The sequence below is a fragment of the Chiloscyllium punctatum genome, chromosome 32, assembly GCF_047496795.1.
Source record: "Chiloscyllium punctatum isolate Juve2018m chromosome 32, sChiPun1.3, whole genome shotgun sequence".
NCBI classification, from domain to species: Eukaryota; Metazoa; Chordata; class Chondrichthyes; order Orectolobiformes; family Hemiscylliidae; genus Chiloscyllium; species Chiloscyllium punctatum.
Genome location: NC_092770.1, coordinates 6,261,320 through 6,277,517, shown reverse-complemented (window position 1 = coordinate 6,277,517; position 16,198 = coordinate 6,261,320). Strand labels below are relative to the sequence as shown.

General features: G+C 40.4%; 1 protein-coding gene across 2 annotated transcripts in view; it reads left to right on the top strand.

The window, feature by feature from the left end:
- The window catches only part of nup107 (nucleoporin 107), a 51,881-nt gene extending 41,621 nt beyond the window's left edge, over window positions 1-10,260 (top strand). For both annotated transcript variants that reach the window (XM_072551545.1, XM_072551544.1), the window contains exons 24-28: window positions 996-1,156; window positions 1,562-1,687; window positions 1,767-1,880; window positions 5,451-5,618; window positions 9,388-10,260. In XM_072551545.1, coding sequence (XP_072407646.1) covers window positions 996-1,156; window positions 1,562-1,687; window positions 1,767-1,880; window positions 5,451-5,618; window positions 9,388-9,495 — 677 coding nt within the window. In that variant the 3' untranslated portion in view covers window positions 9,496-10,260. The remainder of the gene's footprint in view (window positions 1-995; window positions 1,157-1,561; window positions 1,688-1,766; window positions 1,881-5,450; window positions 5,619-9,387) is intronic.
- Window positions 10,261-16,198: the final 5,938 nt, after the last annotated feature.

Sequence of the window (16,198 nt, the reverse complement as noted above, 5' to 3'; positions counted from 1 at the left end):
TAAGCCTCCTTTCTTTTAAATGTTTGTTATCTGCTTCCAACTCTTCTACAATATACTGTTCCAATAAAAACCCTCATTCAAATTAAGTCAACTTAATTTCAAAACCAAACAGTGGCTGTCATTGGTATCGGTCTCCCTCTGGTTGAAGATTTTCCTGGGTTGGCTTTGGTCTTTTGCTGCAAAGATGTTTCATGTGAAAAAAAGTACCTTTGATAGAGTGTGTTTTGCTGGCAGTTACTCTGTCAATTTGCAGTTGGTCTCACGGTCTAATTGTCAAAATGTCTGCTTCTTTATACCCCCAGCATTGATTGTCTCATTGGTTTGATGTTGGCAAAACAATAAGTTCAAAATAGATTGATTTTTAGTATCCTGGGTCATAATTTAAACTGGTTCAAATCGAGTGGTTGTCAAAACAGCAATCAAAACTCAGGTATTTGTTTCACAGCCAAATCTGACATTTTCAATTTTCCAGTACACTGTGAGACTGCTAGTCAGTCACATGACAGATGCCTGCAAGCACTCAGTGCAAAACAGCTTTCACTCTCTCTTAAAGATACAGTACACTCCTTCAACTTCACAACAATAAGTGGTTTGAATGGTAAATTCTATCAGCTCATTTTATATCTTTAGAATATTAAGCATTGTCTTCTGGTTATTGCAGCCTCTGATGTCCCTTAAATTAATCCATATCCACCCTTTCTAGTTCTCGTTCGAGCTGTTGTTTGTTGCCTGTAAAGGTATACTTTGTGAGATTTGCTATGAGTGGTTCATAACTGAAAATACTGTTTCAGGTTCACTATCATTCTATTTTATATACAATATATTTTTAAAATCCTCTGAGAAAATTGTTGTAGAGGCTGAGAATCTCTTACTTATCATAGTTTGTAGATATGAATCCAGAGAGACACAATTGATTCTTTTCATCTGTAGTGAAATAAGCAATTCCTGAATACTACCTGTGTTTTGTAACTTACATGCTTTAATTTTTTTTCCAGCTTCAAAAAAACATGAAGCTGCAAAAGAAGTGTTCAGCAAAATTCCACAAGACTCTATAGCTGAAGTGTATGCGAGCTGGGAAGAATATGGAATGGATTTCATGCCTCCAGCAGAGGAGGAAAATGCTATCCGGGAACATTTGTGCATAAGGGCTTATCTGGTAAGGTTATTATAGGAAATTTCACAGTTCAAGCTGGTCAGTGCAATTGGAACAGGTATATAATTTAGATTAATGGATTCCCAGTTTCATGTTCTCATTGTAGCATTGTTTGTAACAGAAAAGTTTGATCATAAATTGGAGTTATATGAATATTTAAAGATTAAATTTATGATTTCAAAATAGAATCTGCTGGGAGGTTTTGTATTCTGACCAAAATTTCTTCCTACTTTCTTCTGTAATTGAAGTTTATAAATACATGTCAGCTATTTTTCAAATGTAAGACTTCAATGGTCTCTCACCTGTGAAAAGTCCTATTTCATCTTTTTCACCCATGTTAAAGAGGATGTAGTCTTTTCTATATTCTGTTTCAACAAGCTAAATTTTATAACTTGTGCTCTTTTCCAGGAAGCTCATGAGATGTTCAACAAATGGTTTAAATGCATGCAGTCAGCACCTATGGAACCTACCATTTCTGCAAGTGCAAGTTTCACAGAGACAGTGGCTCATGAGCACAAACAGAAGCAATTTCAGGTTCAAAATATATACAATTTCAGCTGTTTCAATGTGTTTTATCCTGTATTTGGTGTTGATTATTTCCTTTTCCAAACAGAGTGATTATAAGAACTGGAGTGATGAATTGGAAATTCTCACCAAAGAAGTAAAAGAGAAGATCTGTAATGTCTTGCTTTTTGTGAATGGAGGATGGTTGATTGACATCAGAGAGGTAAACTCTAAATGGAATGTTTATTAACCAAAAATTCTGAATATTTTTAATTAGTAAAAGTCAAGAGGAAAGAAGGTTTTTTTCATCTAAGCTTTCAGGTGTCTTTAAGGTTCTATTTAATAATCAGTGATTTTTATTACATTCATTTTTTTCATAGACAGTTAATTTTGCATATAGCAAATCAGTAATTCACCAGAATTCAATGTTGTAATAGCTGATTTCTGCATAACTTTGAATCTTGACATGCAAATAATAGATGAAATTAATTGGGTTAGAATAAGGAGCAGTCAAATCGACAGGTTGCAACTTAATTCTGTCTTGCCCTATAGAGCTATTATTTTGTACTTCAAAATCAGAAAACGATATCAGCCATTAATGTATGCAGGTTTGATTTTCATTGTAGTTGACAATGTTATATGGCTTTGGTAGAATATTTTGAAAGCATGTTTTCTCTGGCTGCCTACGCATTCTCTGTGTAGTAGCATTACTGGTAGAAGCCTAACCTAGGGCTGATTTCGAAATAATGGTACCCAGTTTTGAGAGAAACACACCATTCAGAAATACTCCATACCAGAACTCCCCAAGTGAAGTGAAGGGGGAAATGCTAAGTTTCAACTGCCAGTTAATTTAAAGGTCTCCATCAGAAATAACCTGAGAAATGATGTTTAGAGTTTGATAGTACAGTCATGCTTCAGAGAATGGTGCGAATCAGGTATTTGATTAGATTAGATTACTTACAGTGTGGAAACAGGCCCTTTGGCCCAACAAGTCCACACCGACCCGCCGAAGCACAGCCCACCCAGACCCATTTCCCTACATTTATCCCTTCACCTAACAATACGGGCAATTTGGCATGGCCAATTCACCTAACCTGCACATTTTTGGACTGTGGGAGGAAACCAGAGCACCCGGAGGAATCCCACGCAGACACAGGGAGAATGTGCAAACTCCACACAGTCAGTCGCCTGAGGTGGGAACTGAACCCGGGTCTCTGGCGCTGTACAGTGTTATGCTTCTGAAGTATTTGCACTTCTGCTGTACATTTCTTTCAATAAGTAGCGACTTCAGACATTTTTCACTGTATTGCTGTATCCCAGTACTTGAGTACCCACGACAATAAAATTTAATTCCTATTCATAGTTGCTAAGCTTGCAGGGAACATAGAACATAGATTCTAAAAATTTCTGTAGATATGGGAAGAGAAAAAGATTAGTGAAGTCAAATGCAGGTCCCCTACAGTTAGAAACAAGGGAAGTTAGAATTAGGAACAAAGATCAATTTAAGGATTCATGGTAGGCTATTTAGGTCTGAGAAGAAATTTCTTCACTGAGAAAGTGGTGAGCCCATGGAATTCTCTGCTGCAGAAAGGGGATAAGGCCAAAATATTGCGTGTTTTCACGGAGTTTGATCTAATTCTTGGGGCTAAAGGGTTGAAAGGTATGGGGAGAAAGTTGGAACAAGGTACTGAGCTGATCGTCAGCCATGATTATTGTGAATGGCAGAGCAGGCTCGAAGGACCAGGCGACCTACTTATGCTCCTATTTTCTGTTTGTATCCCAACAATAACTCAAAATATGTCACCACCACTCTTGTCAGAGAAAAGAATCATAAAATAGTAACTGAGTGGTCCTCTGGATCTACAGCTTTGTAGTTCATTTCAGGGATACCAGGTGGCTACCTGAAATTTTTAAGTATGAAGCCATTATGCAAGTCCTCAGGTGTCTCAGGCACTGACATCTTAGGCTCTCTGATTGTACTGGAACGTAGGAACAGGAGTGGCCATTCACCCACTCAAGCCTGTTCAGCCATTCAATCAGATCATGACTGATCTATGACCTAATTCCAAATACCTGCATTTGGCCCAAGTCCCTATACCGTTGCTTAATAAAGATTTATCTGTATCAGATTTAAAATGAACTGTCCAGCATCCACTGCTGTTTGAAGAAGAGAGGTGTGAACATTTACCACACTTTGTGTGTAGAAGTGCTTTCTAATGTCAAACAGTCTGGCCATAATTCTCAGACTATGACTCCTAGTTATAAAATGCCCAATAAATGGAAATAGTTATCTTTATCTACCCTGCCTTTCCCTGTTAATATCTTGAAGACTTTGATCAAATCACCCCTTAACCATCTAAACAGGCCTAATTTGTATAATTTCTCCTCATACTGTGACTCCTGATGTCCAGGTTGATTAGATTCCCGACAGTGTGGAAACAGGCCCTTCGGCCCAACAAGTCCACACTGACCCTCCGAAGAATAACCCACCCAGATCCATTTCCCTCTGACTAATGCACCTAACACTACAGGCAATTTAACATGGCCAATTCACCTGGCCTGCACATCTTTGGTCTGTGGGAGGAAACCGGAGCACCCGGAGGAAACCCACGCAGATATGGGGAGAATGTGCAAACTCCACACAGACAGTCGCCTGAGGCTGGAATCAAACCTGGGACCCTGGTGCTGTGAGGCAGCAGTGCTAACCACTGAGCCACCATGCTGCCCTAAGTGTATGCCTGTCGGCAGTTACAGCAAATGCAACCATTTATTAAGTCTCATGTCTTTCTGCTGAGGTAATAAATTTCCTTGAGAGAGTTTGCTTACTTGAAACAAAAGAGTATGTGATGTTAAATACATGAGCAATCAGGTTTAATGTCCCATATGTCTTAACTGATGCATAGGTATCAATGTTATTACGTTCTATAGAATGTGTGTTTTTAACAGAATTTATTCATGCTTGGAATAGAATTAATTAAAAACAACAAGAGTAACAGTTATATCCAGCCTAATCTATGGTGTGAATGTAAAATCAGTGTATAAATAATCATTGTTCAAGCTGAGGTGGTGAAATACACAAAATAGAGCTACGTAGTTAAAATGACTGATTTACAGAACTGCAATAATACTTAATTCTAAACAAATACAGAGATTTGTCATATAGTTTCAAAGTAATTGCTTCTCTTTAAGATATTATAAGTAAGTTATACCTGTACTGACTAAATTTTAGGCGGGTAAATGTGGATCTAATTGAAACAAAGATCGTGAAGGGACTTCACAGGATAAACAGAGGCTATTTCCTTTGGTGGGTGAATCTAAAATAGAGGAATGAGTTAGGATATTTTGAGGAATGAGTTCAGAAATGTATTAATTCTGAGGGATATAGATGTCTAGAATTGTCACTAACAGGGTTGTGGATGCTCAAGTTTGTGGTAAGTCTTCGATTTCTCAGGCAATTGAAGAATGCAGGTGTGAAAAAGAAAGTAGAATTCAGGCTGTGAAGGTCAGCCATGTTTGTAATGAATAGTGGCGCAAGCTTGAAGAACTGAATGGTCATCTACATATTGTTCCTATGCTCTTATTACAAGTGAAATAGTAATGTTTCATTTACTTATTGAAATGTTTTTACTTTCTTCAAGTTTTTAAAAAGTGATTCTTGGCTTTAATGATTTAGCAAAATTTTCAGTTCAAAAGGAGCAAAAACAGCTCCATTTCACACAATATTCCAATGAAATGTAGTTGATTTGGAGCAGCAAAATTTCTAAAGTTAATTGAAGTATTTAATGTACCTTAGGATGCTGAAGAAGATGCTGAGCGCAGTCACCAGTTGAATTTATTACGCCAGCTCTGTCTACCAATGATGTGTTTCTTGCTTCACACAGTACTACACAGCACTAAACAGTACCAGCAGTGCTTAAAACTGGCTGATATTGTTGCATCAGAGCAACATAAGCTTTATCAAGTAAGTTGGGTACTATACATTGTGACCAATTTAGTACCATTTGCTTAGTTTTATTTATAAAATTCCATAATAAATTATTAAATTGTTTGAATGTTCTAAAAGTAGGACTTCAGTAAATCTCTTTCAGTCATGATATTTAAATATGCAATTCAGATCAAGGTAAAGCATCTATTGCTTCTCCATGACATGTAAAAAAAATGTTCAGGAGACCTAAAAGCTTTTGAAATATTTCTTGCAGAGATTAAATGGATTTACTGCATTACTATTCATGACTTCGATGAATATGCAGACTTGCTTAAATGTGTGTTTACAATTGCACTCTAAGCTTTTGAAAAGGCTCTTGTCAAAAAAGTGATCATTATCAATAACATGAAGAATTGACTCAAATGTCAGTGTCTAGTTATTTTTGGAAGAGTCAAACTGCTATTTTTGTGAATTAACTAAAGCTGATTTTTGCAGCAACTGCTTTTCACTTAAGCTAGTCCATTGCTGTAGTATCTTTGATCGTTTACGGAAAAGGAGATCCCTCTTTTGTGTTTATCCTAGTTTTCTCTAACAAGTACTCAGCTAGTTTCATTCCGTTGTCTTCTTCCCACCCCCCCCCCCCCCCCCCCCCCCGTGTAGTTTTATCCTCTTCATATATTTATCCAACTTGCTTTTAAAAGCCATGATTAATTTGTCTTCCCAAATATTTGGATAATACATTCAGGATCCTATCCATTTGCAACATTCAAGTTTTTTTTTTGTCATCTTGCCAAACCTTTGCAATTCTTCTTAAATTGGTGTTCCTTGGTTCTTGACTCTTCTGACAATCAAAAATATATCTTGGTTGACGACTCAATGTTTTGAAAACGTTTGTACCCAACTTTCCTTCAACCTTCCTTTCAGAGAGAACAGCTCTAGCTTTTTCAGTCCATCCACATGATTTAAGTTGCTCACCCCGGAACCATTCTTGTAAATACTTTCTGCCCTTCCTCAAAAGTTATCACACCTTGACACCAAGAATTGGGTACAACATTTCAGTTAAATCTGAGTTAGTGTTTAAATAATTTATCGAGAATAATTTCTATAGATTTATATTTAAGATGCATGATACAACATGTAATCTATAAAGTTACTGTTTTATGGTACAGGTGCACAATCCTTTGTCTGAAATGCTTGGGACCTGCAGATTTTCGGAATTCAGAATAAGTGACAGTTTGGTGAAATTTTTTAAAATCTGACTGGAGGAGCAGACCCAGTCAGTAAAATGGGCCTTGTGACAGAATTGAGGCCTGCCCCCCCCAAACCCCCCCGCACATCACATCCAAGTGACACGCATCAAGTGGGTGTCGACTTGGGTTAACTGTTTGCATGCCAGAAAGGTCCCTCTCAGTAGTGAATACTGAAGCAAAGTATTCATTAGGGACCTCCCCTACTTCCTCAGACTCAGTTCCCTCCAAAATCCTCCACAATCCCTGATTGACCGACCCCTCACTCTGGCCATCCTCATCTTCCTCATCTAAGTGTAGAACGCCTTAGAGTTTTCTTGAATCCTACCCACTTAAAGCTTTTTCACGCCTCCTTCTAGCTTGCCTAAGTTCATACTTCAGTTCCTTCCCGGCTACCTTGGAACCTTCTAGAACCTTGTCTATTATTCCTTGTCTTCTCAACCTTAAGTAAGCTTCCTTCTTCTTCTTGAGTAGATGTTCCACATCCCTTGTCACCCAAGGCTCTTTCAACCTACCATCCCTTTCTTACCTCAGTGGGGCAAATCTATCCAGCACTATCATCAAGTGCTTCCTAAATAGCCTCCACATTTCTGTTATGCATTTCCCTGAGAACATCTGTTCCCAATTTAGGCACCCCAGTTCCTGCCTAATAGTATTGTAATTCCCCCTTCCCTAATTAAATACTTTCTCTTATCGTCTGCTCCTATCCTTCTCAATGAATATAGTAAAGGTCATGGAGGTGTGATCACTCACACTAACATGCTCTCCCACTGAGAGATCTGACACCTGGCCTGGTCCATTACCAAGCACCAAATCCAATATGACTTCCCCTCTACTTGGCCTATCTACATATTGTAGGCAAAAGTGAGAACTGCATATGCTGAAATCAGAGTCTAGATTAGAGTGGCGCTGGAAAAGCACAGCGGGTCAGGCAGCATCCAAGGAGCAGGAGTTATGTTTTGGGCAAAAGCCCTTCATCAGGAAAGGGCTACTTCTCGGATGCTGTGCTTTTCCAGCACCACTCTGATCTAGCCCCTATCTACATATTGTGTCAGGAACTCTTCCTGGACACACCTGACAAAAACTACTCCAAACAATCAATATTCGGGAAGTTAAAGTCACCCATGCCAACAACCCTGTTACTTCTGCATCTTCCGAAAATCTGCCTCCCAACTTGTTCCTCTGTCTCTCTGTTGTTATTGGGGGATCTATAGAAAATTCCCAATAAAGTGACTGCTCCTTTCCTGTTTCTGACTTCCACCCATACTGATTCTGTAGACAACCCCCCCCCCCCTTGACAATTTCTCTTTGAGCAGCTGTGGTACTATTCCTGATTAGCAATGTCATTCCTCCACCCCCACCATCTTAAAAAAAATCATTTTGGATTATCCAAATCCTGAAATATCCAACAACTATTCCTGCCCCTGGGATATCCAAGTCTCCATAATGGCCACAACATCATAGTTCCAAGTACTGATCCATGCTCTGAGTTTGTCACCCTTCTTCCTGATACTTTTTGCATTAAAATAAACACAGTTCAGCCCATCATACTGACTGTACCTTTGCCCTATCTAGGGCCTATCTCTCCTCACAGATTCTCTGCATGCTGTATCTGGCTGTTCACTACCTACTCCATCATCTGATTCATAGCTCCCTTGCCAATCTGATTCAAACCCTCCTGAGGAGCTGTAGCAAACCTCCCATCCTGGATCTTGGTGCCCCTCCAGTTGAGGTGCAGGCTGTCCTTTTTGTACAGGTCCCACCTTCACCAGAAGATATCCCAATGATTCACATCTGAAGTCTTCCCTCCTACACCAGCCCTGCAGCTGCACGCACTTTTTCTATTCTTAGCCTCAAGAGCACATGGCACCATTAGCAATCCTGAGATCACTACTCTACTCATCCTGCCTTCTAGCTTCAACATAACTCCCTATATTCTCTTTTCAGGTCCTCCTTCCTTTCCCTGCCTATATCATTGTTGCTGATATCTACCATGACTTCTGGTTGCTCTCTCTCTCTTTCCCCCCCCCCCCCAGTCACTCGATCCGGGACATCCTTGACCCTGGCACCCGGGAGACAATACATCATCTGGAGTCTCGCTCGCAACCACAGAATCTCCTGTCTGTTCCTCTCATGATTGAATCTCCTATCATTATCGCTCTCCTACTTCTCTCCCCACCCCCCACCCGACAACAGTATCCAAAACAGTATGCTTATATTGAGGGGAATGGTCACCGGGTCCCTGCACTATTGTCTGTTCCCTTTCCCTCTTCTGACACCCAGCTACTTTTTATCCTGTAGCTTAGGTGTGATTACCTCCGTGATATATCAGTTACTAGCCATCCCCGTGTCCGCGTGTACTCCTGCTGAGCCTTCGCTCTGCCTATTCATGAGGTAAGTCTTGAAAAGGGACATTTACCTTCCTGGCAGCTCACTGGTCCTTGCTGTCACTGCTCCTGCTGCAAATGTTGAAGGGTGAAATGTGATATATCAAGTATTGTATATAAAACTGCTATAGAGTTTTAATTTAGGCTTTCTTTTGTTTTTCCAAATAACAGGTATTTTCGAAAGAGGAACTTGCAAACTTCTTGCATTTGCTGCGAGAGTCTTCACTCATGCTGTTGGATCAGAATCTTGATCCCTTAGGATATGAATTACAATCCTAGTGAATATTCAAGAGTTGCAAGAGACTTTGATTCTATCCAAAAATAAGTATTAGCAATTTGCAGATTCTTTTACACTCCTTCCTCTTTTGGAAGATTAAAGTTCAATGATCAGACAATTGATAATATTTGGATATTCAATCTTGTTGAATGTGTATGTAATATTTCGTACGAAAATCTTTTTCCACCTTATTCAAAGTATTGTCATCTGATTGCTTCTATTTTATAATTGTTACGTGCCGATAAAGTAGAAAAGTTTCTAAATGTTGTGCTAATGAAATTAACCCTACTATTCTTCTGTCAGTAAAATTATTACATGAATTCTACAGACCACATGCATCCCTTGCATATTGAACATGCTGACAAATCAGCAAGGAACAATTTGGTCATTCTATTAAGTGCACCATTACTCTGCTTTCTGATTATCTAAATTTTAAATTAATGCCATTGGCCAAACACTTTGGTGAAGCACATGATGTGGGGTAGCACTTTAGTTTCTGAACAACAAAATTTGTGTTATGGTTTCCACCATTTGTTTTTAGTCATGATCTATACAGTGTTTAAGTAGTAGTAGTCATTAAACAGGCCTGCAGACTCCTGAACTCAACAGCAGTTCTACTTGAGATTGACATCACAATCTGCTCTGTACTAATAAATACCAGCTTCTGATTGGAGAATGCAGCAACCTCATAGCCTAAGTGAAAAGATAACAACTGCATAAATTAAAAATAAATCCATTTGCAGCTGTTCTGCTGTCTGCCCTTTGAATCTTACGTTTTAATTTTTACCCATGTGTTTAGATTATTTAGACTTTCCTTGGTTTACTCATAGGCATCCCAGCCTTCCCAACTTTTTGTGTGCCATTGCATCAAAATCTGGGTGGCCTTTTGGTACTAAACTCAAGATAACAAATAAGTGAACTCAGTATTTAGCAACAGAAACTAAGTGCTGGAGAAGCTCAACAGCATTTGTGGTTAGAGAAACACAGTTAACCTTTCAAGACCAGTGACCATATGTCAGAAATTTCTACTGAGTATCTCTTTTTGATCTTGCTTGAATCCAGCATATGCAGTTCTTTTGTTTTATTCTAATATTTAGCAGTACTGGGGAAAGAAATGATATGTGTTTAGATAGGACATAGATTCTAGTCTATGGTGTTGATGGAGAGTGGTCCCGGAATTTCGACAACTTGGGTCAAGATCCTAGAATCTAGTACTTGCGTTCTGTGATAGCCGTCACTGTGGAGGGAATTTTAAAATTTGGGAGGAGCAGGGAAGGAATATTTTCATTACATTATAAATACCCGTGTTTTAAACCTTTGGGGAAATTGTGTTATATGGGGATTCTGTCAGCTGTGAGAAATGGATTTTGAGGGTATTGGGGAGACTGGTGGGGGTGGGGGGGGGACGTGTTTTGTTGCGCTCTTAGGAAGAAATTGTAGGTTTAACTGAGATTTGTATTTTTTTAAGTAATTGCCAAAATTATAAAATTCTCTTTTATAATTATTGGTTGCCAATAAAGTTGAGAAGATTCCAAATGTGCTGATGGAATCTATTCTTGTCATGAAAATTATTCCATGAATTCTGCAGATCACATGTATCATATGCATTGAGCATACTGGTAAATCTCCAAGAAACCATTAATCATCTTTCTGATTATCTAATGTCTAAATTACTTCAACATAGCTGAAACAATGGGACCTTGGTGTACAATTCTGTAGATCCCTGAAGGTGTCAACACAGGTGGACAGGGTGGTGAAGAAGACATACAGGATGTTTGCCTTCATTAGCTGGGGCATAGAATATAGGAGAAAGGAAGTCTTGTTCTGACTTTATAAAACATCGATTAAACAGATGGAATACTGTACTGAGTGTGGTGACCAGAACTGCACAATTTGGAAGCAAGTGATTGCACTGGAGAAGGTACAGTGGAGATTCACTAGGAGGTGGCCTGTGGTAAAATGCCTGAGTTTTAAGGAGAGACTGGTTGGGCTGGATTTGTTTTTATAGGAGCAGAGGAGGCCTGAGGGGGTATCTGATTGAAGCATACAAAATTGAGAGGCATAGCAGGAGTAGATCTTGAGAACTATCTTTCCCCATAACAAATGTGCCTCAGACTGGAGGATGTATGTTTAAGGTGAGGAACAAGTGGTTTAGAGGCAATCTGAAAAGACATTTTTTCACTCGGATGGTAGGTAAATGGAACGTGCCTAACAAAGTAGTGGAGTTGAGTACTCTTGCAATGTTTAAGAGGCATCTGGATGAGTACTTAAAATGCCAGGTCTTAGGCTGTGGACAAAGTGCTGGTAAGTGGGATTAGTTTCATTTTGTATTTGTTGGTCAGCATAGACATAATAGAATGAAGGGCCTGCTTCTATAATGTATGATTCTGACTAAATCTCTGCAATTTTGATGTGGTTTCTGATCAAGTGGTGTGCACTGCATTACAGTCACTCATTCATATTACCAAATAGTCTGTTTTCACTTGCCATCGATGCAACATGGATGATGATAGTCAGAATCTTTTTATTTGCTTGACATGTCTCCAAATTTTTAAAAATCCTACATTTTTCTCTCTGTTCATTTGTCTTTTTTGCCTTTCAATGTGATCTACTTCCAAAAGTAACTAAATAGATGTCTGGTGTTGGTTTGGGTGAAATCTTGTGTATTTATGAAAATCATTTTCCATAATACTAAATGGAACATTGATTTGCAGCCAAATTTTATATTTTCAATAATCACAACTAAGGTGTTAAGTTTTTCAATATATGTATAATCAATGCAGTTTGAAGGCTGTGATTAGCTTAAGATAGCCATTCACCTCTGAAAAACAACTGTTTACCTTTTATTTAGGAAAAGTAATAGGAAACAAACCATTGAATTCATTGAATTTCTTGAGACAGAATTGTCAGTGATTTTTATCATGAATCCCTTTACAAATTCACTTGTCACTTTGAAACTGACAAGCAAGAGAAATTGGCTGTGTTTTATCATGCTTGCAATTTTAGTGAGGAGCAACACTCCCTATTCTTGCTATTATGTGAGGAATATTTTATTTGTTTGCATTTAAAGCATTTTTTGGTATATTAAATATATTAAGATGCTTAACAAGAGCATTGAATATCAAAAATCAATTTCTAGATAGGCAATCACAGATAACAATATCAGGAAAGGTGATTAATAATTTGAGTTGCCAGAATTGGAAATGTAGAATGGAGGCTTGTCAGGCTACAGGGAAGACCAAATGAATGGAATGATATGAAAACAAATAAGGATATTAATGCTGTGGTTTCAGATTAGGAATCAGGGTAGGTTGGCAAGTAGACAGACAATGAGTGAAAGGACTGGAAATGAGTTAAGGTGCAAGCAGCATACCTTTGGTTAAGCTCAAGTCTGTGGAGATCGGAGCTACGGATTATATCTCAAAGAACCTGACATTGGTGAAAGTTTCTATAGCAAGTGTGTCAAAGATCTTGCTGAGGTAGAAGTAAAAAGGCTCCGTGACATGGTCAGAAACTCCTTGCAGGCTCAACCACAAACACCAAGGTTGTGAATGATGTCAGTATGCTTCAGATTATAGAGAGGGACTAGAGTTTGTGACTGGAACCAAGGACAAGGATTGCAGTGTGCCCAATATTTCAGAGTCATAGAGATATCCAGCACATAAACAGACTTGTTTTGTACATGCCAACCAGATAAATAATAAATCTAGTTCCATTTTCCAGTATCTGGCCCTTATCCCTATAAAACTCTTCCTATTCATATACACATCCAGATGACTTTTAAATTTTGTAATTGTACCAGCCTCCAACACTTCCTTTGGCAGCTCATTCTAGACATGTACCACCCTCTGTGTGAGGAAATGTTGCTCTTCCGATCCCTTTTGGATCTTTCCCCTCCCTATGTCCCCTAGTTTTGGACACTTCCACTCTGGGGAAAAGACCTTGTCTATTCACCCTGTCCATTTCCGTCCTGATTTTGTAAATCTCTAAGGTCACCCCTCAGCATCTGGCGCTCCAGGGAAAATAGCCCCAGTGTATTCAGCCTCCCCCTACAGCTCAAACCCTCCAACCCTGGCAATATCCTTGTCAGTCTTTTCTGAACCCTTTCAAATTTCACAACATCTTTCCAATAGAAAGGAGACCAGAAGTGCATGCAGTATTCCAAGAGTGGCCTCACCAATGACCTGTACAGCCGCAACATGACCTCCCAACTCCTATACTCAATGCACTGACTCAATAAAGGCAAGCATACCAAATGCCACCTTCACTATCCTATCTACTTGCGAGTCCACTTTCAAGGACCTATGAACCCGCACCCCAAGGTCTCTCTGTTCAGCAAATCTCCCAGGACCTTACCATTAAGTGTATAAGTCCTGCACTGATTTGCCTTTCCAAAATGCAGCACCTCATGTTTTTCTAAACTCCATCTGTCATTCCTCAACCCATTAGCCCATCATGTTGTGCTCTGAAGTAACCTCCTTTGTTGTCCACTACACTTACAATTTTGTTGTCACCTGCAAACTTACTAACCATACCTCCCATGTTCAGATCCAAATAATTTATGTAAATGATGAAACACAGTGGACCCAGCACTGATCCTTGGTCACAGGCCTCCAATCTGAAAACCCTCCACCAGCACCCTCTGTCATCTACTTTTGAGCTAGTTCTGTATCCAAATGGCTAGTTCTCCCTGTATTCCATGACATCTAACATTGCTAGCCAGTCTCCCATGGGGAACCTTGTTGAACGCCTTACTGAAGTAAATGCACATCACATCCACTGCTCTGCCTCATCAATCCTCTGTTACCTCTTCATAAAATCTCAAGTTAGCGGGACACTATTTCCTGTGCACAAAGCCATATTGACAATTGTTAATCAGTCCTTGACTTTTCAAATACATGTAAATCCTGTCCCTCACGATTCCCTCCAACAACTTGCCCACCACCAATGTCAGGCTCACTGGTCTATGGAGCAGGAAGAGGGGACATTGGAAGAGGATACTGTGATTAACTGTGTCAAAGACTGCAACAAAGATAAGGAGGGAACAGTTTCTTATGGCTTTAATTTGTGATTTTGCTTTGGCAATTATGAGTTATACAGCACAAAAACTGACCCTTTCATCCAACTTGTCCATGTCAACCGGATAGGCTAAACAAATCTAGTCCCATTTTCCAGCATTTGGCCCCCTCTCAACCTTTCCTATGCATATACCAAACAGACGTCTTTTAAATATTGTAATTGTATCACCCTCCTCCACTTTCTCTGGCAGCACATTCCATACAGGCACCATCCTCTGCATGAAAACGTTGACCCTTATGTCCCTTTTACACAGAATCACAGAAGACAGAAACCAACCTTTCAGTCTGACCAGTCCATGTCATACATAATGCCAAACTAATGTAATCCCACCTGCCTGGTCCTGGTACATATCCCTCCAAACCTACCTTATTCATGTGACCATCCAGATGTCTTTTAAACGTAATTGTATCCGCAAACACCACTTCCTCAGGCAGTTCATTCCACATGCAAGCCACCCTCTGTGTCAAAGCTTTGCCCCTTAGGTCCTTTTTAAATCTTTCCTTTATCAGCTTAAACCTGTGCCATCTAGTTTTGGACTCCCCCACCCAGGGGAAAAGAATTCAGCTATTCATCATATCCATCCCGCTCATGATTTTAGAAAGCCACACCTCCAGTGGCTTTGTTTAAGGAATTGTTTTTCCTTGAGTAGGAACAGAGGCAGACACTGGGAAAATGTTGGTGGCAGAGATGAGGAGCTCTTTATGATGTGTGGATGGGGGAGTGTGAGTGAGACAGCTATCTGTGTTGGGGGCGAATGTGAGGGACATGAGGAGCTCTCTGTGATGGGGGAGTGTAAGGGAGATGAGTTGTCTATGATGGAGTATGAGGGAGATGAGGAACTCTGGGGGTAGTGTGAGGGAGATGGAGCTCTCTGGGGGTAGTGCGAGGGAGATGAGGAGCTCTCTGTGATGGGGGAGTGTGAGGGAGATGAAGTGCCCTCTGTGAGGGGGATGAGGAGCTTCGTGTGATGGAGTGTGAGGGACATGAGGAGCTCTCTGGATTGTAAGGGAGATGAGGAGCTCTCTGATGGGTGATTATGAGGGGGATGAGGAGCTCTCTGGGGGAGTGTAAGGGAGACGAAGAGCTCGCTGATGGGGGAGTGTGAGGGAGATGAGCTCTCTGTGATGAGGGAGTGCGAGGGAGATGAAGTGCTCTCTATTGAGGGAGATGAGCTTCGTGTGATGAGGGAGTGTGAGGGACATGAGCTCTGTGTGAGGGAGACGGGGGTGTGTGAGGGAGACGAGCTCTGTGATGGGAGAGCGTGAGGGAGACGAGGAGCTCTCTGTGATGGGGGGGGAATGTGAGGGAGATAAGAAGCTTTCTGATGGGGAGTGTGAGGGAGATGAGAAGCTCTCTGGGGGAGTGTGAGGGAGATGAGCTCTGGGGAAGTGTGAGGGAGAGGAGGAGCTCTCTGGGGAAGTGTGAGGGAGAGGAGAAGCTCTCTGGGGGAGTGTGAGGGAGAGGAGAAGCTCTGATGGGGGAGTGTGAGGGAGAGGAGAAGCTCTGATGGGTGAGTTGAGGGAGACGAGGAGCACTCTGGGGGAGTGTGAGGGAGATGAGGAACTCTGGGGGTAGTGTGAGGGAGATGACCTCTGGGGGGTGTGAGGGAGATGAGCTCTCTGATGG